This window comes from Phoca vitulina, unplaced genomic scaffold, assembly GCF_004348235.1.
Source record: "Phoca vitulina isolate PV1807 unplaced genomic scaffold, GSC_HSeal_1.0 scaffold19, whole genome shotgun sequence".
Classification (NCBI taxonomy): Eukaryota; Metazoa; Chordata; class Mammalia; order Carnivora; family Phocidae; genus Phoca; species Phoca vitulina.
The window spans coordinates 14,058,616-14,082,952 of record NW_022589722.1 but is presented as its reverse complement, the minus strand read 5'-3'; the positions used below and the strand labels follow the sequence as shown (position 1 = coordinate 14,082,952).

General features: G+C 40.9%; 1 protein-coding gene across 1 annotated transcript in view; it reads right to left on the bottom strand.

The window, feature by feature from the left end:
* SLC17A8 (solute carrier family 17 member 8) overlaps positions 1-24,337 on the bottom strand; it is a 42,919-nt gene that overhangs the window by 4,485 nt on the left and 14,097 nt on the right. The window contains exons 3-10 of the mRNA XM_032416681.1: positions 18,849-18,967; positions 16,930-17,044; positions 15,526-15,613; positions 11,714-11,800; positions 11,202-11,341; positions 10,932-11,081; positions 9,830-9,962; positions 2,689-2,799 (exon numbers count right to left, since the gene is read on the bottom strand). Coding sequence (XP_032272572.1) covers positions 2,689-2,799; positions 9,830-9,962; positions 10,932-11,081; positions 11,202-11,341; positions 11,714-11,800; positions 15,526-15,613; positions 16,930-17,044; positions 18,849-18,967 — 943 coding nt within the window. The remainder of the gene's footprint in view (positions 1-2,688; positions 2,800-9,829; positions 9,963-10,931; positions 11,082-11,201; positions 11,342-11,713; positions 11,801-15,525; positions 15,614-16,929; positions 17,045-18,848; positions 18,968-24,337) is intronic.

Sequence of the window (24,337 nt, the reverse complement as noted above, 5' to 3'; positions counted from 1 at the left end):
GAGAATTTTGAGAAAACCTTTTTGTAATAAATATACCTTCTCTTTCAGAGCAAAGTGGCAGACAATCAGAATATAAAACAGCTGCAAGATTAATTAATCTTACTGTTGATTTGAAAGCGATAAACACTTTATTAGAAAAGAACCCAGAGATAAGAAGCAATTAGTATGATCGTTGAGCATTATATTCTGATACAAAGCCCAGGCATCTGCGTTCAGCTAAAGATAATGTGAGAAAAGCCATTTAGATTTCTAGCTGCACAATCCTGGTGTTTAGGAGAAAAAAATCATTGAGAAACTGAGATACTGATAGCTTTTTTTTTGTAGTGGATATAAAAAAAAATGCACACGAGGTAGGAGAGTCTGTCTTCTCTACATAGGACATTTCTCAAAGTAAGCATCACGCATCCCCAAATCTTCCTAATCTCACCTGTCTTGGCTCTCTTATTGATAATCAGTTCCTAAATGGTACCAGTCTTCCCTGGCATCCCTATGAACTTATAAAGTGGGTAGATAGCAGATCCTGAGCAATCATTGCCCCCAGGGCTCTTGTCCCTCCCACAGTGTCTCTGTTGGATCATGTAAACCTTTTTTCCAATCCCAGGAAATTTACATGGGCAAGTCACCTCACTAAACCCTAGTGTCCTCACTGGTAAAATGGATATAGCAATATCCTTCTCACTGGGTTGTCAGGAGGATTAAACGAGATTATGTCCAAAAGTTGCTAGCATTGAGTAAGTGCTAAAAAAAAAAAAAAAAGGCAGGTGCTGTGTTTTGGTATAGTGGGTTTCTCTCCTTCTGATCATGGTATAATTGGCAATCCAGGAACAATGTGAGCCTAAATATTTCATTATCTCTGGAGACAGATATGAATCCTTTTTGCCTCATGGAGCTATCAGAGGAAGGTGCTTCACATCTGGTGGAAACAAGTCATGATTGCTTTTTCTTTGCTACTCAAAGTATAGAACATAGATCAGCAGCATCAGCAGCACTGGGAAGCTTGTTGGAAATGCTGAATCTCGGGCTGAATCAGAATCTGTATTTGGCAAGATCCTGGGGTGATTTGTACATGCATCAAAGTTTGAGAAGCCCTAGGCTAAAAGTGAATAATAACTGAACAACACAATTCACAATAGTGAATACTTACTAATTTTGTTGTGCATCTGGCTCTGGGCTAAGGGTTTCAAATGCTTTATTTCTACTAGAATGTAACCTTTATGAGGACACCATCTGATTACTTTTTTCCGCTGTAACATCCCTCCTGCTGCAAACAGCACCTGGCTCATAGGAAATGTGAGTGAATGCATGATTTATCTCAAGTGCATGGCTATCTCCCAACAACCCTGTGAGGTTGCCATTATACCTCTCCAATTGCTAGGTGAGGAAACCAGGGCTTGAGAATTTAAATAGCTTAGCATTTTTTATTTTATAAATAGCAAATAGTAAAGAGAGGCCTCGAAATCACATCTATGCACCTCCAAACCCAAGTTCTTAGCTGCATGCTACTTTTAAAATAGACTTTCCCCCCACCCCAATTTCACTGTCCAACAGCTCTATTTATTTTGAGAAGATCAAGGCTTTATTTTAGGGTGGTTGAAAAAACTATCAGAGACTCCATATTTTTCTGTTCCGGGATATTCTTACTCTGATCTTTCAGGCAGCCTAGAACAGTAGAAAGAGCACAGGCTTGGAGCCAGCCAGAACTGCACTTTACTTCTTCCTTTGCCACTAACTGTATGACAGTAGAAAAATATCTGATTGTTCTGAGTTTTAGGTACCTCATCCGTGAACTAGTGATATTACCTACTTGCTTCACAGTGGTGAGACATACACACAGTCCATGTAAACTGTCCAGTGGGTGATCACTGTCAGGGTGTCAGTCTGGTTTAAAGGTAGGAGAACAACCAAATTTTACTTTCTCGTCCAGTTGTGCATAGGGAGCTTCGGAAGCCCAAAGACATGATGGGACAGCGCACTGGCCTTTCCCACACGGTAAGGAGACTGGTCTCTGCTCTCGTGAAACGGGGAGACTGATGGCGCCTTGGGTAGTGTGAGAATTCCACAGAGGGCTTTGAACAGTCCCAGGCAGAGTCTCTGCTTGGTCAAGGTTAGCTCTCACTGGCATCATTATTATTCTTACTCCCTGCTCTCGCCTGTTGGGAAAGTCACTTCCCCTCTCTGGACCTGCATTTCCTTCTTGAGAAAATGAAAGCCATGGAGAAGACAAAATCTAAAGAATCTTTCCACTCTAAAAAAAAACTTCCGATTTTATAACATGATGTCAAATGACTACATTACTGGACTTTTGAGCTAATATTAGCCATTCTCTAGTTGGAGGTGAGGATCGAAAACGTCACAAGAGCCTCTGTGAGGTGGGGTGACCTGGTCCTGAGTATGAAAGGGCCACTTCACCGGGACACATGTTTGTGCCTCTGCCCATAGCTCAGGGGGGTTATCTGTACTTTGTGTCTTTTTTCCAAGCAGGGAAGTAGGGACAATTCCAGCTTGACTGGGCTCCTAAGCCTAGTCCTCAAAGTCATTCCCACATGATGAAACTCTCTAGCCAGGAGCCTGTTCCTTAGGAATGGCCTAGCTACTAAAGGAAAGTGATACAATATTCCCTTTCCCTTCCTTCCTCCCAAGACTCGCTGAATCTGTAGAAAAGATTTGGAAAACCAAAGGACACCTCACCTGAAATAGCAAAGCCGCTAAATCCTACAGCAAGCACCAGAAAGGAGATGGCCACCCCTTTAGTATGGGAAAAGCCAACCACCAGGAGTAAGGTTGCCTCCATGCCAAAACCTGCAAATGGAAACAGCAGGAAAAAAATATATTGTTTTCAGGTCCGTCAGCTCAATTCATGTATTTATCAAATAAGAATCTATTCCTATTTCCACAGACCTAAGTTTTTAGTATCTACATTCTGGCCCATTGCTTACAATATTACCTGGGTGCTTCACGACTACCTGACTATGTTAACATTACCCAGGTGTTCTGTGAGCCTTCCATTGTACACCCTGGTGCACTCTGAATACTGAATGGTTCCAGCAGGTTCCAATGATGTCCCTAGGATGGGGAATGCTTATTATCAGTTGCTTCATGGGTAGTTGCCCCTGCCATTTCTAGATACTAAAACTCTCTTATATACTGTCAATGATCCCCCTTTGATTATATAAGTGATGGCCTCTCACAGAAAAAAAAAAAAATAACAACACTCTAATATATATTGCCAGAAATGACCAGAAAGCTATAGTGAATATCTGAAACAAAAAGCAGCACCTCACTTCTTGTAAAGCATCAGACAAAATTCTTCCCTTTCAGAAGTTCACCAAGCTCTCAGGCCTCCTCATAAAAGCCATGAGATATTTGCACAGAAGTACAGCAGGACAAAAGTACTTTCTGTTCCTTTCATTCTGAATAAGTGAATCCAGTACAATAAAAAAGGATGAGGAAATTATGAAGATGTTCCTTCTCACAAAACACACACACATACACACACACGAGTTCAATCAACAGTAGACAGAAAGACGATATAAGTGCCATTTCCAGGTATATGAAGTGCCCTGGGAGATGAAAGACAATGATGCTTCATTCTGGAGACTGTCTGCTGATTCCAGACATCACCCGACTGTTCTGTAGTTACCTCAAAAACTACATACTCAATCAAATCTCTGTTCCCCTATTTTTTACTTCTAAATAAAGAACACCACCACCATATCACCTCCACCATGCTCTCTCTTCCTCTCTAAATTAATCTCTCCACCTGTGTTTAGAACCAAGACTTTAGAGTCACACAAGCCGGGGCTCAGATTCCACAACAAATCACGAATTACGTGACCCTGGACAAGTCACTCCACCCCTTAGATGCCTCATACCCCAAAATGGGGCTAATAATACAATCTTGTAGGATGCTGGAAGATTAAATGAAATTGGGTATATAAGGCAACAAATCACATGAGCACAGCTCAAAGGTCAACCAAAAGTGGGGCACCTGGCAGGCTCAGTCAGTGGAGCATGCAACTCTTGATCTTGGGGTTGTGAGTTCGAGCCCCACACTGAGTGTAGAGATTACGTAAAAAAAATAATAAAATCTTAAAAAGAAAAAAGCCAACAAAAGTCAAACATGCAAATCTCAGAACCACCTTGGATAATTCTCACTCTTCCTCAGCTTTCACAGACAAATCTATGGGTGTCAAATCTCACCTCTGCTGTCTCCTCTGCCACTGTCTTGTCCTGGTCCCATTACCCCTCACCTGGACCAAACTCCTTTTGGTGTCCCCTTCTCTTCCTCCTCTGACCCATTCTCCACATCATTCTCTCTCTAAACCACAAACCTAGTCCATTGTCCCTTTGCTTAAAACTTTCATCAAGGGTTCCACATTATTGGTATAGCACACATAATGAGCCTTTCCTGCTGTTCTATCTGCCAGCCCTCACTTCCCTGCTCCTAGGCCATATAAAGCCCTCTGTTGTAGTCAGGCAGATCCAGGAGCCATTTCCTACTCCCAACACTTGTTACATGCCCCTAACGTATTTTCAAAGGCTCTTCCTTTGCTCAGGATACTCTTCTCCTGCCACTTATATCTCTTTTTCTGGAGAAACCTTACTATCCTTTAAAGTCCAATTCAAACATTGCCTCTTCTAGGAAGCGTCCCTGACAGTCCTGCCCTTCCCCCCACCAGTGAAGCTGACATCTCTTTCTTCTTACTCGTTTTACAGAACTTTTCAACATTGCTTTGCAATTTTTCATTTGTGTTTCTGTCTCCCCCACAAAGATACGAGTATATAGCACAGAGCCTGGCTAGCATGCAGTGGCATTCAATAAATAATATTTAATGAATTAATGCAAAGTAAAGAAAATGGGACTCAGAATCAAGATAGTTTGGTTGAAATACAAGCTAAAACACTTTTTGTAGACCGGTAAATTGCTTACCTTCTGAGCTCATTTTCTCAAAATTATCAAAGAAACAGGGCAAGCATCGGTAATTGTTTTAGATGTACATTAAAAGAGATGATGGGGCACCTGGGTGGCTCAGTGGGTTAAGCTTCCAGCTCTTGATTTCAGCCTAGGTCATGATCTCAGGCGTGGAGCCTGCTTAAGATTCTCTCTCTCCCTCTGCCTCAGGTCCTCCCCCTGCTTTCACACCCTCTAAATAAATAAATAAATAAATAAATAAATAAATAAATAAAATCTTTTTAAAAAAATCTTTAAAAGAGAATCACATGAAATGGAAAAAGCGGTTTTTCTCAGCTGTGGGCTTTATACCACTGCTACTTATTATCAATTTTGTTTCAACATTTTAAATTAAATATAAGGGAAAATCGCTAGTGTTTCATATACTAACTATATGTGCTTTAGAAATGCTCTGTCTTAAATAGCAAGGCATCTGGCTGTAAAACGAGTAAGAAGAAAGAGATGTCAGCTTCACTGGTGGGGGGAAGGGCAGGATTGTTGGGGACACTTCCTTAACACTCTAGACAAAAGTTGTACCAAAAAATTAATTCCTCCGAGCAATCAGAATGGAGACATTTTGTGAAGAATAAAACTTATGAATGATACATTGGTTCATCTGTAAGGGAAGAAAAATGATCTTTGCCAAATAGTAGATTTCCAAAGGGAGAAAAAAAAAACATTTAAGAGCTTAAATGGTTCCTAGTGAAAAAATGCTAGAGATAGGACTATATGTTTCAGGAGCTTGAGGATAAAACTTGAACTTCAGAAGTGATCAAGAGACCTTGAAAGTGAACCTATAAGGGCTGACAAGAGGAACAGAACTAGGACTTAAAGGTCAGAGAAAAATGTTCATTTCATATTAGGCAATCTAAAGTTCACACAGGCAACCGATTCAGCCAGACCAGAATTTTTTACTTCAGTCACGCTTTACATGTGCTATAGAGGGAAGTACAAGGATTTGACATCTGTTTTTGAGGATCTTGGAAACATGCCCTGATTGAGAAAGAACTAGAACAGAGCTTCATGTCTTAGGTAATCTGTTTGCTTTAAATGATTCTAGCAGCAAACATCCCTTGCCTATGGAAAGAAAAGAAGGTGACAGACTCTAGGAAATGTGTGCTCCTTCTCAGATGAGAAATGTCCTCTATATTTCCTCTTAGAGAACATGAAACCAACTAAATTCTCTAGAAGATCATGCAAGTGCTTCGTTATGTACAAATCAATCTGGATTCTTCAGTGATGGCACAAAACTCTCCATGTATTTATCTCTAGCATCTTTGTATATAAGCAAAATAGGACAACCATTTTTTAAAACATACAATGTAGAACTCACTGGTCCTGCTATTTCAACATATAAAATGACATGAAAAGACATGTGAACAGGTTTGGGTTGGTTTTTGTTGTTGCTGTTTTGTTTGTTTTTTAAAGATGGGAGAGAGGCTAGGGAGATTCTATGTTTTCATTCTAGTTTCTGGAACAAAAAAAAAAGATTTATTCTCAACAGTCACTTCGTTGCACTTTAAAATCTTTGAGAGTCCTCACCACCACCACCCAACACCGACACTATCGATTATGGAGGAACAATGGCTGAAGTAACTGCAGCAAAATTAAACATAAACAAGACAGTCCTATACAATATGTTCAGAGTCTTCAAGGCATGTGGCTTGAGAAGCGGTTGTGCAAGTGGGGTTGAAATCCAGAATTTTCTTTCAAGTTCCAGGTTAAGAGTTTGCATATTTTTGGCCATGGGAAATACATTTGAATAGCAGATAGTTATTGAATGCCTCCTTAGAAAAACTTCTGTTTTGTCAGTGTCTTAAACATAGGACAGGAAAAAGGCATTAACATATATTGAGAACCTTCTATAGGTTGGACCCATGCTAGGTGCATTTGTACCTTGTCCCATTTAACATTCATAACAATCATTGGAAGTAAATACTATTATTCAGATTTTAAAGAAGGAAGTTAAGCTCAGATAATTTAGAAACCATCCCACTCTCTGTACCTCCACTGATACCACTTTAGTTCAAGACACCATCTTCTCTTGACAGAGTAACTGAAATAGCCTCCTAGCTGGTCTCCCTTCTTTCACTCTTTTATGTTCTATGTTCTATTCTTCAGATTTGAAAGCATAAATCAAATCACATCACTTTCTCTGCTTTAAACCCTCTATTTGCTTCCCAGGGCATCTCAGATAAAATCCAAGCTCTATGCGTATCTACAAAGCCTCCTAATATCTGGCCCCAGTTGAGCATTCTGGTCCCATCTCCTATTACTCTCCATCTCACTCCTTAAGCTCCAGCCATTCTGACTTTCCTTCCTTCTGCTCTCTGACATGCCACATTCATGCCTGCCTCAGGGCCATTGCTCATGCTATTCCTTCTGCCTAAAACACTTTCCTGCAAGAGCTATAATAAGGTAGTATATGATGAGTTACCACCCAAGTGTGTGCATAGGAAGGAGCAGTCACTGGAGATTGATGTCGACTTCACAGGAGGGAAGATGAACCCATGTGAAAGGACATGTGGTGAGGACTAGGGTGAGAGGTGAAGGTGCACAGAGCTCACAGTAAAGAGCAAGGGAGTGAGCAAAGTCAGAGATGGAAAAAGATATCCAGGGCCTGGTATAGAGGCGGCTATTCAGCTGGGGCAGAATGTGATAATCAGAGGAGAGGAATTTGGCTCCTGTATTAGTTTCTGATTGCTTCTGTAACAAATTATCACAAATTTAGTGGCTTAAAACAATACAAACTTACTATCATACAGTGCTGGAGGTCAGAAGTCCAAAATGGGTCCTAGAGGGCGCCTGGGTGGCTCAGTTGGTTAAGCGACTGCCTTCGGCTCAGGTCATGATCCTGGAGTCCCTGGATCGAGTCCCGCATCAGGCTCCCTGCTCGGCAGGGAGTCTGCTTCGTCCTCTGACCCTATCCCCTCTCATGTGTTCTCTCTCTCTCAAATAAATAAATAAATAAAATCTTTAAAAAAAAAAAAATGGGTCCTAGAGAGCTAACATCAGGATGCTAGCAGAGCTGTGTTCCTTCCGGAGGCTCTAGGGAAACTCCATTCTTGCTTTTTCCAGCTCTAGAGCCTGTCTGCATTCCTTGGCTTGTGGCTGTATCACTCTGACATTTGCTTCTACCATCGTATCTCCTTCTCTGACTCTGACCCTCCTGCCCCCTCTTAGAAGGAACCTTGTGATTACATTGGGTCCACCCAGATAACCCAAGATAATCTCCCCATCCCAAGAGCCTTAATTTAATCACATCTATAAAATCCCTTTTGTCATGTAGAGAAACATAAGCACACATTCTGGGCATTAGAACTTGAACATTTTCAGGTAGGCATCAATCTGTCTACCTCAGCTACCATAAACCCAGTACCCCAGAGCTTCACCTCTCACCTACCAGAGAGCAGGTCCACACCTGCCAACCTCCTGTAAAAAAGTTCATGTCAATTAGAGCCAAACATCTCTGCCTGGGTCCAGTAGTCAAACGGCTGGGAGACCTGATGCCAACTCCCAAACTCCCTGGTCAGACTTTATACCTGAAATACTGTGGGATCAGATCATGTCTGCTCTTGTGCAACCTCCATATAATCTTCACTTCTAAGTGGACCTGACCTGTCTAATCTAGAGTGACAGTCCACCCCTTCCCTCCTTTCCAATGTAATATCTATTGCAACTTTTCACCCATACATGGCACTATTCTCTGCCTCCTGACTGCCCACCCTGACCCTTCCCCCCTGACCCAGTCCCCAGGAGGAGTTCGCAGCAGTGACTGGGACATTGGCAATGAGCTCAGACAGACCTGGGATCTTGCACAGCATCTGCCACTTGAGCAAGTCACTTCATTTTACCCCAGTTTCCTCACTGTAAACCACAGTGTGGTTATAAGGATTAAATAAGATAATGTGTATAAAAGATGTCGCTTAGTGTCTCACACAGAAAGCATCCAATAAATGCTAATTTAAAACACAAAAACAAAAAGAGACAAGGAAAAAGTGAAAGGTTTAAAAAAGGTGAGCAGTCATAAACATGGCAGGGTTCACGATTACTTTTACCTACCTCTTTTGGAAAATCACCCAGCTTCCTTGTCTTTGCAAAATCAAAACATAAACAGGAACTAAATACAGAAAAGAGGATGAGATGTGTGTGTGTGTGTGTGTGTGTGTGTACCCCATACACAAGCATAGGCTAAGAGGAAAGAAGACTATTCAGAGGAAATATTTTTCTTGTGTTTCTTACCAAAACCTGTATGTGTAGAAAGGGAAAGGGATTAGGGAATAAACTACAGAAGCAAAGGATTATGTGTGTGAAAGGATTATGTGTGTGGGAGAATGTATGGGAAGGATAAACGATAAAGATACGTCACAGGAATTCGGTTCACTTTGGCTTAAGAGTAGATGAAAGAAGCATTTCTGCAGTTGGGGGTGTGTACTGATTTACCAACTAAGTTGTCCTATCTCAGGCTGCACAAGTATGGGCTGGAGGACCATTGGCAGGGATGTGATGGACACTCAAGTATCTACCGGAGGATGGACTTAGGGGCCTTTAAGATCCTTTCTTTTTTTTTTTTTTTTAAGATTTATTTATTTATTTGAGAGAGAGAGTGCAAGTGAGGTTGGGGGGGGGGACAGAGGGAGAGAAAGAGGGAGAGAAGCAGACTCCCCACTGACGTGGAGCCTGACATGGGGCTTGATCCCAAGACCCTGAGATCATGACCTGAGCCAAAATCAACAGGCAGCCTCCCAACAGACTGAGCCACCTAGGTGCCCCAAGATCCTTTCTCATGGGTAGACATAACCTCCAAAATATGCTCTGCAGCTCAGTTTCATCTCATTCTGTAAAGGCTGCTTAAGCCACCTATGAAATCCATAGTACCTCCACAATTCATGATTTTTCTGACAGCCGTTGTGGTCAAAATTTTTCTGCTTCTTAAATAATCAGCCAATTGTCCTCCAATAGGCACAATGATGGTCATAACCATGTGTGGGACTGCTGACAGGAGACCCACCTGGAATGAAAAGAAACAATGAGCTATTTTTAGCTGCTTTGGAGAGATGCACTTCCCTAATCCCTTGCCTTCCCCCCCACCACCAAGTTTAATTATCTAATTACCTCAGACCCAGATGGGCCTGAATTTTGTAATAAATAATGAACAAGTGGATGATTTTAGGTATAGACCTGTCTCTGCCACCAGATTGGAAGCTCCTTGAGGGCAGACACGACTCGTGTTCATCATGGATGCCCCAGCACCTGCCATAGCGCCCGGCACATGCTAGTCAAACACTTGGTGCAGAGTGAGCATTCATTGATGGCAACCACTGTGACTCGAGTACACTAGCTTCTCCAAGGTCACTTCAGACAGTGCCTGGAGCTGTGCGGGCATCGACCTCTACTAGGCCGCTCTTCTTCCCCTAGTAGAAAGAAGGTTACATCTTTCATGATGATGGTTTATGTTTCACCATCTACATCTTTCCTCCCTGAAACACAGACAACCTAATGACAATGGCTGGGGATACTGAAAGAGGTTCTTTGTAAACCACACAAGGCAATGGTTGTTATTGCTATAACTACCATTACAGAGAGAGGGGTAGTCTGCAAAACGAGCTTTAAGGTTCTTACTGCTACTCACTGAGTAATTAATAGGGGGGAAAAAACCCACAAAAACCTCTTACCTTCAAATCTTTTTATCCTTGCTAATATGCAGTCCTTGAATTTAGCTTCAAAACCACTTTGAGATCGAATAGAACATAAATCTTTAAAAGCAGCTTAATACAGCTCTGATCCTTATGAAGAAGAAATTAAATAGCTATGTATACTGTGCCCAAAATGTAGAACTTGTCTGACCTCTAGGGTATTAGGTCTCATAAAACTGTTATGAATTCTGATCAGCAATTTAATTATTTTATCACACAAAGATTTTCTCAGTAGAAGTGAGAGATTTGAAGTTCAAGAACATCTGAAGCATCTCTGTGTTTACCTTACTTATTGCAAATCCAAAGACCTCTTCGAAGTAAGCAGGCTGACTTATTAACAGCAAATAAAAAGTCCAGCTTCTGCAAAAATTTGCCACAATGATTGCATAAACCGGCAATGATGTGAAAAACCTTTTCCACGGTGTGTTAAATTTCTAGAGAGTAAAAATACCATGAGACTTTTAGTGACTATATTGACATATTATTTTTCTTAAGAGGACAACACAATTACGAAGAGGAATAGAAAAGAGACAAGTCTTTGCATCTATACTTACACTGAGGCTAATCACGTTGGCTCCTTCTCCTATACTTGTCTCTATGTAGGTCCTCTCCTCACTGGATATTGTCGGGTGAGCAGCTGGGCACTCATAGGCCTGCAATAGCCAAAACGTGTACCAAATAATCCCAAACATGCCTGCAGTAAAAAACAAAAGGCTTAATGATATGGTTTCCTTGTCTTCCATCTCTAAATATTCCAATTCTCAAAATATTCCCAGATGGCACGATGTTCATCTAGGAGAAAGTATTTTGTTGCTTTTCCTGCTGTTGTTGTTGTTGTTGTTGTTGTTAACTGGTATTTAAGGAAAGATAATATTGTTCTCATTAAGAAACTCAACTTTAATATAAGCATTAAAAGAATCCTAAGCAGACAAGTATTCCATTTATATGATAAACTTGTTTTAATAATCTCTATTTTCATATAGTAAATTCTTAGCCAACCCCGTTATACAGTAAAATACCATCTCTGTGAGTCTTCCATGGGAACTCATGAAGTCAAATTACTCACCATAAATGTAAAAGACAGAGGCCCATCCAATGTACTGTACCAAGACCCCAGCCAGAGGCATGGCTATCACTGCCCCCGCATAGGAACCTGGAATAAGAAAACACGGAGGAAACTTGACTACTGCCCCACGGGCCTCTTCGGCCCTTCCAGAGTTCCTGTTGTGGAGATGCAGATGAATCCAACTGAGCGAGAGCCAGATGCCTCCGTGCAGAGGGACAAACTCCCTGTGTGCCTTAAAATAGGGCTTCCGGGAGAGAAACGGCACTGGACGCCCTTTAACTTTATCCAGGGACCATGGAGGGATGAGACAAAGAATACTCAGGCACAGCAATTTTGAATTACATGAAAGAATCGGACAAAAAGATGAGAAAAAAAAAAATCTAAGAGAAATTTGAAAAATTCAACCAGGTACAATATTAGGGACTCTAAATAAGATAGCAAGCAAAGGAACAAACGGATCTGCCTTTCAGAGCTCACAGTCCAGAAGAATTATCACCTCAGTCTTTAAATGAGGGACTTCAAACTATTAAGAAAATCATACTTTCTAGAGTCTTGATTTCTTTTAAAAAATCAGGAAACAGTTCTATTCCAGAATGGCAGAATGATTTTTTTTTAAAAATCAGGAAACAGTTCTATTCCAGGATGGCAGAATGAACAGGAAGGCTCCTCTCTCCACCTACCTCCAGAATGGGCCCATTTCTAAGTTTATTTCTTTGTAAAAACACTTAACCTTGTAAATACTCACCTATATGTTGCTATATCTTGTCTAGACAAGATCACGAAGGCTGGAGGCCGTGGGTCTCCACCATCCCCTACAGCTCCATGATAATCTGCTGTAGAAACACAGCCCTAAAAACTCCCAGTCAGTATTACCTGAATCAAAAACATTTCTCCCTGAAATTCCCTCTGGGCTGTGAACAGAGATGTTTTGAGAATTAAATAAACTGTGTGTGTGAAGATGTTTTGTAAGCTGTAATTAGTGCCGCACAAACCCCAATTTATCACTTGACTGTAATGTACAAAATGACAATGCATTTTTTTTTCAGCCCAGACTTCCTCAAACCAGTAAGACAAGCATTCCAAGGCATATTGTTTAGAAAGAGCTGCAGGCCTGACTCTGCTGTGGGTGTGGAGAGGGTGGACTTCCCTGGGCCAAATTTCCTAGAAGTGAGGGGTAGGGGTAGGGGAATGCCCAGGACAGGGAGGGTCCAGGGATAACTCCCCACCTAAGATGCATTGGGTGCTTTTTGTGTGCCCACTACTATGTTGAGGATTCCAGACTCATGATTTTAGTTAACCCTTCTTTCAACCTCTTGGTGTTGGTACCAATATCATCTCCATTTTATAGCGGAAACCAAGGCTGGGGGAGGGGAGATAAACTGCCTGAGGTCGCACAGCTGTGAGTGACAGGAACCAGGTCTATAGGAACCCAGAGCCTTTACCCATAACTATTTAGTAATTTGGTCCTACCTCCTCCACTCCAAAACTCCCATTAATTCTTCATTGTAGGAAGCATTCTCTCATTGAGGAAATTTTACACTTGAAACTGTCCTTCCCTGTCTAGTAGACAAACTCTTCCTCATCCTTCCAGACATGGCTGAGTGTAATCTCCTGTCACACCCACAGCCCCTGAGCATACCTCAGTGGGGCGTGCCACCCAGACTGCCCTGGGGGAGCTCACTGCACTTTGATCCCTCTGTGGGTAGACAGTGGAGGAGACAGGAGCCCTCCAAGGATTGTTGAATGGCGTGAGGAGGGGGAGTAGCCATTAGGAGTGGGCCGGTCCCCAGTTCTGTCCTCACTAGCTGGGAAAATTTATTTGACTAGGTATCTCCTAAAGTCCCTGCCAACTCCAGTATTTTTTGTGTAAGAGCGGATTAACGTCAAATTTGGGTTTCCTTCTAATGACATTTTTCCTTGGCTGTATTTCAAACCAAGGCCACACCTTAGCTGAAGTAATAAAGGCTATGACTTTGATCAGGTAACTTTCCTTGAGAGTCAACCATTTCTTAAACCAGCCCTTGAAGGGTTATAAAGACGCTAAGAATGGGGCGTGGCAGCTAGTCATTCTTGCTTTGCTGGCAAATCAAAATGAAAAGCCTTATAAATAAACCATCCAAAGAAAATAAGATCAAGGATCTAGAGTTGGCACAAGGTCAGTATTGGAAGTGGAGATGATCTTGAACTACAAACAAGAGGACAGAAATGGTTTCTAAGGACAAGAGAGGCTAAAGATGCAAAGACATCTCAACTGTGCATGCAGTTCCAAGCTAGGCATAAAATAGGCACATTGGTGAATACTTCACACCAAAGTCCCAGGGATTCTAAATAATAATAATAATTATTATTATTATTATTATATAGAATATTATTATTATTATTATTATTCAAGGAGGTAAAGAGAAAGAGCAAGGGAGAAATAAATTAAAATATTCACAGAAATTAAGAGGAAGCTTTATTTCTCCCTTTTGCTAAGAAATACAGGTTGGTTTTTCCTAGGAAAGACATACTAGCTTGAAAAACTAGGCAGAGCTAAATTCTGATCCTAATTTTGCTCAGTCCCCATTGTGACTTTAATGGCCTAAGGCACTTTTATCTTCCTGGGCCCCTTTCCCCATAAAAAAAAATATTGGAAAATATATTTTACAACTGTGTTGATGGTTTCAGCAGGCACTGTCCTTGTTAAATTATTGATTGGTATCTAGGTAGACCCTTCAAACACTGACTATTCTGGAGATACATAGAGGGCCAGCCCCAGAAACATGACTTGGAGTAAGACAACCTTAACAAGGTGAAGTGTGGTGACCTAGGAGTTAAAGTCACTTCACTGCTTAAGAACCACTAATGTACTTTCAGGTAAGATGGATGGCCTCCATTTTCATCTGGAATATAATGGCAAAAAATAATTAAAAGATCTCTATGACAATATGTACATAGTAGTGTGTAGTGAGGAAAGTTCTGAATTAAGAATCAGGTGGTCTAGGGGCCCTGGTGGCTCAGTCTGTTAAGTGTCTGCCTTCTGCTCAGTCATGATCCCAGGGTCCTGGGATGGAGCCCCGCATGGGGCTCCCTGCTCAGCAGGGCATCTCCCTCTCCCTCTGCCCCTGCTCTCTCTCTCTAATAAATAAAGAAAATAAAAAAGCATCAGGTGGTCTAGCTCCCGTTCCATGCCCAGTGTGATCTTGAACCTTGATTTTCATTCAATGAAACTAAACTTTAAACTTTAGTTTCAGTTTCCCTGTCTGTAAAAAGAAGAGAGAAAGGTTTGATGATTCTCTTTTTCTGCTTCTCACCTCGGCAAATATCATGTGTTGGCAAATTCAACAACCACTTCTAACCCCTTCTTTCTGACCTTTCTCTACTAACAGTGCTGGAAAAGCTAGCACTTGGATTCCTAGCTGCTTCTGCAGTTGGTAAAGCATCTGACACAATTAGGGCCAAGGAAATATGTGGAAGCCTGATAAGGGGTTTCTAGAAAGCTTTTGCTTTGCTGATAAAAGGAACAGATGTGGTTAGGACAACCATTTCCACTTCTTCCTGCCTAGAATGTGGGCTTGAGGCCTGGAGCTGTAACAGCCATCCTGTGAACCTGAGGAACAAGTGTGAGAGTAAAGAGCTATCACTTCTAGGACAGTGGAATAGAAAGTCAGAGCATGCTTAGGCCCTGATGGATCATTGAGCGGTAAAACCAACACCAGCAATCACTCACCTTTGGACTTCTGTTATGTGAAAAAAAATAAATCCTATGTAGTAGGGTCTTCACTTGAAGACAAAGCATTCCTAAATAAAACCGATGATTCTAATACACTTACCACAAAAAGAGGTTGTGGCCAGTCGGCTTCTCTCCAAAGGTGGTGCCCACTTACTCCACATCCCATGGCAGGCAGGGTAGGTCACACCCTGGCAAAACGGTTGAAAATAGATTATTTGATTTGACTTCAGTTTCTGTTTGTGTTTAAAATGTGGATCCTGCTTCTTTAAGAGAGGCTACAAGATAAAAACCCAATTCATAAATACCAAGTAGCCTGTGTCAGCTATTTTAACTCACAGCACATATGCTACAATTTGAATATCAGTTCCAATGTAAGAATGGTGGGGAATGGGGAAGGGGTCTTTAGATTTCATATTATTATAGAATATTGGTGTAGATAGGGATTTCTGCAATCACCTGGTCCATCCCCTCATTTCAAGATACAGAACCTGAGGCTAAGAGCCATTAAGTGACTACATTCTGGTCTTCATCGCTGTTAATAGTATGTTCTTTCCACCCATCAGTATTTTCCAAAATGCAGTGTATGTCCCTCTAGTAGAACTAGAGTTGGATTTGAGTTGCTACAACAAACCAAATTTTTTATCCTAATTGGTGCATATATACTCTAATAGGCTTTAGAAAACAATGTAACTGATGCATGAAACCCATGATTTCAAAGATATTGTTGCTTACAGTGAGATTCTTTTTTGTGTGTGGTTTTTTGTTTTTTGTTTTTTGTTTTAATGAATTGATCTAGGGAAAAACTGTAGGTAAATAATAGTACAAATTGTACATGGATATGACAGAAGCAACGGAGGTTAGAGGTGAATGACTGAGCTTGGGCAACAGCGCTCTACATCGAGGCTTGGTAAACTATGGCCTGATTTAGCTCACCATCTGTTTTTGTACTGCTCTTCAGGAAGGACTGGTTTTTACATTTTTTTCCAAGGCTCACATTTTTATTTTCTTATTAAGTCTTTTTTTAATTCCATATAGTTAATATAGAGTGTTATATTAATTTCAGGTGTACAATATAGTGATTCAACAATACCCTGAGTTAAATCTCTGTGTAACACTACACCCTGGAAATTTACAAATTTTTAATAAATGCATTTAAATTGTTTTAGTGGAAAGGGCCCCTGCTATGTGAACTATAGGATTTGGGCTTCAGTTTCATCATTCATTAAATGACAGGGGTTGGATTAGATTATCTCTAAGATCATTCCTGGCTCATGTGAAATTCTGCACTCTATGAAACGGTCCTTTATTGTGTATACATTTGTAATCACACAGGCATTCTAATTAAAGTATTCATAATTATAGTTAAAACTGGAGAGTAGAAATAGCAGGACGAGGTGGAAGACCAGAAAACTAAATAAAGCGAGTTTTCTTCAGAAGCTGAATTATCTACAGGACCATTCTGTATTTAGCAGTAGCAAAAACCATTAAGGAAAGAATCTCCCACCTCCACTAGACCTTGCAAGATTCTGACACACATGACACAGCCGTAATGCACTCTGGCCGCAGAAGGGATGAACATGTTCAAGGTTGATGTTAAGAAGATGGCGGCTCCAAAGACCCTGAGGGACCAAAACACTGTATTAGGGGGCAGGCCCACTTGTGGATGTGGCACTTCAGTTACACATCAGGAATGAACCTCTCCATTCATGGAAAATTACCATGGAAATTAATAAAAAGAGAAATAGATGATGTTGTTAGGGTCTGATGTGTCCCAAGCTAGACTGTTGGGTGGCTTTGAATCCTGAGCTCATCCTTGGACCCATTACGGACAGGTTGTTGGCCATACAGGAATATCCCTCCTGAATGAGGTCCTGAAGCTGGAGATTGACAAACGTGAGATGAGCTTGCTGGAGATGCACCATTCTGCTTGGTTCTACCCAACTGACTCATTCTGACTATTACCACATGACATCAGCGCATTGGGATTGTGTCTCATGCTTCACAATTCTGCTGTCACTTTACCAGGAGGTCATACTATCTGAAAGCAGGCTGTGTCCTGGGACTAGTCAAGCACAAAACAGGCTGTGTCCCTGTCTGAGCCCCCAGCTCGCTGCCCAGTCCCCCATGCCTTCTCCTCCCTGCCTGGACCAGAGTGTCCTGGGAAAAGAGAGCAGGCAGCATTTTCTTCTTTTCTCACACACTAATGATGCTTCAGCCCTTTTAACATGTTGGGAAATATGTGTGATTTTCTTTTATGGCAGAAGTGTAAGCAGTAAACCTTGAGACCCTGTGAGCCAGTATTTTATCACTTCTTGAAAAGAATACAATAGGTAAGTGATAATAAATGAAGAACACAAATTAGACCAAAACTTAAGTAAATAAAGTCATGCTTGTACATATTTAGATCTTATGGTATTGACTTTCAAACTTTTTGACCTTCACCCATAAAGCAAAATATATTTTATATTGCAACTCAATACATAATCACACACACAAATGTAACCAAAACAAGTTTCAAAAACCAATACTTAAGTGTGCAATGAATTAAGATATTTTCTACTCTATTTTATTCTATTTGATTATCCTCTTTTCCATTTTTCTCTCTTTTTCTTAGAAAATGCTCATTGGTAAATCACTATGTTGATTTCATTACCATTTAATTATTTGTGTTTTAGAGTTTGAGAAACACTGCTTTATAAAATGTATGGTTCATGAGATCTATACGGGTACAGTGACACAGGACATACAATTGGAAGGAAACTGGAGACATTTAGTACAACTTTTCTGCTACATATACGTCCTACGTTTCCTCCAAATGGCCATCTTCTTCTGCTTGAACACCTCTAGTGACAGAGAACTCCATTGCTCCTTGAGGCAGCTCATTCTGTCTTGGATAATTTTAATTGCTCAAACACCTACTATAAAATTTCAAGGGCATTAAAGACATCTTGCAATTTAGAGGCAAGCCCCTACTAGACACATGACAATATCTGTCTGGTACTGGACTATATTAACATAGTACATAGAATGTCACTTGTCAAAGGAAACTCAAACACAATCTAAATCATGCTTTATTTCACAGATGAGGAAACAGACCCAGGGAAGGAAAAAAAGTGACTCAGTAGAGGTCACCAAGTGAATTATTTAGGGTCCAGGAACTATTTCTTCTGACTCAGACTCAATTGCTCTTTTTACTACATAATCACTAAAAGAATTACAAGATAAATTAAGTTAGACAAAAAAGTAAATAACAAGAGACTCTTGAGAACAGAATCATATCAATATCTGTGAATCACATCTATTGGAATGGCTCCTGTCTTTCATTCTGCATTTCTAAATTGAGAGCAAACTATGCAAACTTTATAAAAACACAAAATCATGTTATGATCTGTACTGCATTCATGTTATTTCAGTTTGCCTTACCTGTTAGCAGCAAACTTATTTGAAATGAAACCACCTGGAATTTGTGTCACAATATAACCCCAGAAAAAAGATCCATGGATAAGGCCCACTGTCTCTGGATCCCAGTTAAACTGTGCTGTCTGAAATGAGAAATCAGATATAGTGGTGTTTATAAGAAAACACTTGCCTACCATTTTTCACTGATGACCCTACATAACAACGCACAAGGTCCTTCTTTCCTTCTTTTATTCAACAAATATTTGTGGAGGGCTTCTTGTATGCTTGGGATATAGTAACAAATACGACAAAGTCCCTGCTGTCATTGAATTTGCGTTCTAGTGAGAGCAGGAGAGATTATGTACAAACTTAAATACATACATATGTATGTATTAAATATATAAATATGTATTTAATAATGATACAACTCTTAAGCCATTGAAAATTCCAGGGCTAGACCCCCTTTCCTCCCTTTCTTCCCAAAGTAACTCATTCTTTTCAGACTCCTTGCAAATGTTCCTTCCTCTGAGGACATGGGGTACCTGGCTGGCTCAGTCCCTAGAACATGCAACTCTTGATCTCAGGGTTGTTAGCTCGAGCCCCACATTGGGTGTAGAGATTCTGCTTGAATACCTCTAATGACAGAGAACTCTACTGCTCCTTGAGGCAGCTCATTCTGTCTTGGATACTTTTAATTGCTCAAACATCTACTATAGAATTTCAAGGGCATTAAAGACATCTTGCAATCTAGAGGCAAGCCCCTTCTACTCACACGGCAAAACGTATATGGTACTGGACTATATTAACATAGTCCATTAAAAATAAAATCTTTAAAAAAAAAAAAAAGCAATGATATCAAAATGGAAGGTGTTCCTGTTATGGAGGAAGGGTTCTTAATTATCAACATATTATGCCTTATCAACTTTTGTCAGTTTATTTTCCCATCACAAGTTGTTATATATTTATTTGCTCATTTATTCAACATTCACCTAGTGCCTCCTGTGTCCCAGATTAGGTGCTAGACAGTGTAAATACTAATTCAAACAAGAACTGCCTTTGTGTTCTAGGAGATCACAGTCCATGGAACATTGGCCTGTCTTCTATACCGTATTTCCCATTTTACCAATTAGGAAATTGAAGTTTAAGAGTAAAATGAAACTGGGGCACCTGGCTGGCTCAGTCAGTAGAGCATGCGACTCTTGATCTCAGGGTCATGAGTTCAAGCCCCACGTTGGGTAGGGATTACTCAAAAAAAATAAATAAATAAAATGAAACTAACAATCATGCATTCAAATCAGCTCACCAAATTTTTATTTTGTGCTACTATGTGCCACACATTGTTCTAGGCACTGGGGATACAACAGTGAACAGAACAACAGTAATTGCTCTCTTCACAAAGATGCCAGTGGGTACAGCAGATAGTAAACAAGTAAACAAGTACAGACTGTGTTAGATGGTGATCAGGGGTGAGGAATAAAAATAAAGCAGGGAAGGCGACAGGAAGTGCCGGACAGGAGTGAGGTAGAGTGCAATTTAAGATAGAGAGGGAAGGCTTCATTGAGGAGGTGATTTTTGAGTAAAGCCCTATAGGAAAGAAGGGAGTAAATCATGCTGTTCATTATCTGAGAGAACTTTCAAGGCAGAGAAATAGCAAGTGTAAAGACCCTAAGGTTAGAGGAACAGCAAGATGTCAGGATAGGTGGAAGGTAATGAGTGAAGGACATGAGAATCGGAGTTAAAGTAAGAGAGGTTCAAATGATGATAGGCCCTTTAAGTCACCAAAAGGACCTTGGCTTTTACTCAAAGAGGGATGGAAACCATTGGAAGCTTGGAGCAAAATAGGGACATAATTTTGTTTAGGCACTGTCCATGTATTTCCTCCCTTAATTCTTAGAACACCTAGAGGTAATTCTTGGCTCTTCTTTTGTAGATAAGGAAAATAAGGCTTAGAGAGATTAACTTACTTGCCCAAGGTCATGCAACTAGTTACAAGGAGAGCCAAGATCAAGGAACCAAAGATCGAAGGCAGAGGGATCCACTTCATCCAGAGGCTAATTACCAATCACAATGTCTCTTGCTCATAATTTTCTCTCTTAAAGGGATGGTTCTTTCAGGTATTCTCTGAAGGAGATGATACATGACAAACAGGACTTGGGCCTGCTGAGAACTGAATTTCATCGTCACTTGAGCCCCGTTAGAATCATAATGGCCCCATGCATGCGCCATTACTATAAGCCAACCACTGTGTCAGGTACTGTGTTGGGTGAAGAAAGACCCCCAAAAGATTTATACACAAAATCTCTGGAATCTCTGAATACTGCTTTATTTGGGAAAAGGGTTTTGTTGATGTGATAAAATCAAGGATCTTGAGATGAGTTATCCTGGATTATCTAGCTGGGCCCTAAATCCAATGACAAGTGTTCTTAAAAGAGAAAGGAAGAGAGAGATTTGAGACAGAAGAGGAGAAGACACACAGAGAGGAGAAGCCATGTGAAGACAGAGCTAGGGATTGGAGTTATGCTGCCACAAGCCAAGGATCACCCAGAGCCCCCAAAGCTGGAAAAGGCAAGGAAGGATTCTTCAGTAGAGCCGTCAGAGTGAGTGTGGCCCTGGTGAAATTATCTCAAATTTCTGGTCTCCACAACTGTGCGAGAATAAATTTCAGTTGTTTTAAGCCACCATGCTTGAGGTAATTAGTTACTGCAGCCTTAGGAAGGAAACTAATATAGGTACTTAAGATATTAGCACCAAATTATCTCGTTTGATCTATAAAACAGGCCTTTTATTCCCATTTTACAATAAGGGCAGTGAGGGTCAGCAAAAAACTGCTAGAAATGACAGTTCCTGCCTCCCTGCTCATTTCCTTCAGAAAGCATTCCCCATCCTCACCCTGGGTCTCTCCTCTGCTGACTGGACATCTGGCCAATCAGGCTCTCTCTGTCTCTGTCTCTCTCTGTCTTTCTCTGTCTGTCTGTCTCGCTCTCCAATCTGAACCCAGAAATTATACTTAGACAAGACTGAATACTTGAACTGAAACTAGTCCCCTTTTAGTCAGGGCCGAAGTAAGTCAGCTCCCAGGCAAGACACTTCAGCTTTGGAGGACAGTGAGAAGCCATGGAAAAGGAAAGAGAACAGTCCATGGAGAGACCTGGGACAGTGGAGCATACTCAGAGAGAAGCAGACCGTGTGGAGCAAGCAAGCAAGCTGGAGACCTTAGTTAAGGATTTCTTCATTCCTCATTTCCTCATTCCTAGGAGGGCCAGCTCCACTCTGCCCTTCCTGGCAGAGCCTCTGTTTATGCCTTGGAAAGAATTAGGTAGACTCCTTTTCCACCCCTCATGGAGTACAGCCAGGATTTCAGTCCCACTGCAGGCTGGACTCCCCGCTGTCCAGGGCACGGACTGCACAAATATACACATCAGACCTGCTTTTTTACCCTCACTCTCATGAGATCCCCTACAGCCCTACCATAATTTCCTTTTTAACTTGACCTGGTTCCACTGCATTTCTATTCCTTGCAACCAGCAATCCCTGACCAGGACATAAGGACAACTTGCTCAAGGTCCCAGAGCTAATAAACAAAAGAAGTCAAGTGTGAAACCGGGTCTGGCCAATTCGAAAGCCCATCCTCTCAACTCTACAGGACTCATGATTCATGGGAAGGAGTTTGGACTTCTCCTGAAGGTAAAAAGAGATAATCGCAAAGTTTCTCAAATGTCAGTCCTTTATTGCTTGCCATATGCCAGACGCTATTCTAAGTGATTCACGTGTTTTAAAATTCATAATTATTAAACTAAAAATGAGTATTCACACATCAGCTAAAACTACCCTGTATACAATAGTGAGTATATGCCAAATATTTCTAAGACCTATATATTCATACTGCTTACTTCTCTCCCTCTTTTGAAAATGAGGATTTCAAAATATCTCAGTGAAAAATATCTAGTTCACCCCATAAAATGAAAAACCAAATAAACAAAATACCAGTCATTCAGAGCCTTTCCTAATACAATTAGTAAAATCTTTGTCATCAGGTTGAACATGTTCAGTTGACATGTAAGCTTTGTTCTATTTGAGTAAGAGAGAAATGGCCTGCTATAAATTGGAGTTGTCCTAGAGCTTCTGAAATGCTCCCAAACTCCTATTTTTGAGACCAGAAGAAATGATGCAAAGCGTATTTTAGATCTCGATCAGTTTCTCTAAGACTCCAAAGGGAAAACCATAGAAACTAGAGAGCACACACTAGCATTGTTCCTTAGGTTTGTCAAAATGTCTTTTCCATATGCCTCCAAACAGACTCTGTTGACCTAGGCCTATCTTTCCAGGCAACAAAGAAATGTACACCAGCATCTCATTTTGATCTGGGCCTCGGCAGACAAGTTTTAATTAGCTGGCCTTGCTCACAAAAGGCTGGGAGAATACATGTGATACACATCTGAAACCTCACTAATATATATCATTATATAAAAAATGCATGGCTTGCCCCATCACACCTCTCCTGTCCTCCCTCCCCACCAAAAAATAAACAACGAGCATATCCTTTTAGAACAAATTCAGCTGCGGCATCAAAAAGAGGCTAGAAGACTCTCCATTGTGCTCTTTACTTCTGGCGGAATAATCTCTTAGCTAAAAGAAAAAAAAAAGCCTGCAGGGCCAACTAAAGACCTTTTTTTTAATGGATTAGAATCAAATTTTCCCAAACCAGTGCTTGGCAGGAACTGTTCCAGGTAATGCTAATAGATGTGGCATGAAAGAAAGTGTTCTACAATAAAGTTCGGGAAATAATGCATACACAGCCCCCTCTTGGAGACTCTCACAGGACACAGCACAATAAAAGCTCCCATTTCATACAACACCTTCTTCCTAGCACAGCCTACAGAACAGTGATATGCCAAACACCAGTTTGGGGAACTCTGATGTAAATGTTTCTCCACATATGGGCAGGGACCAGAGAACTACTAGATGCCTCTCTGCAATGTGCATGTACCTCCACACGAGTCATTCCCGTGCGTGTGTTCAGTACAATGAAACATGTATCCATTGGGCATACACTTTTGGTTTTTTCCCCATAGCCTCAATACTTCTCTAGGCATACCATGGAAGAAATAAGCCTGATTTTATCTTTCCAGTGATTCATAAAAACAGTGCTTTTTTTAAATTTTAAATTCAATTAGCCAACATGTAGTACATCATTAGTTTTTGATGTAATGCTCAATGATTCATCAGTTTTGTGTAACACCCAGTGCTCATCACATCATATGCCCTCTTTAATGCTTTTAAGTCACATCAGACTTGCTTATGACTACAACAGCCTTTGAACCGGGCCTCGTGCTTCCACTCACTTCAATCCCAGTCTACTGGGAGACCACTGGCTGGATAGCGATCTTCCTGGAACAGATTTGATCATACCACCACTCTGTGCAGAGCCCACCCAGGACTCCCTACGTGTCTTATCAGGCTTTACCTGGCCTAACTCTTATTTACCCTGGTGTCTCCCTCTCTTGAGGCTCAGT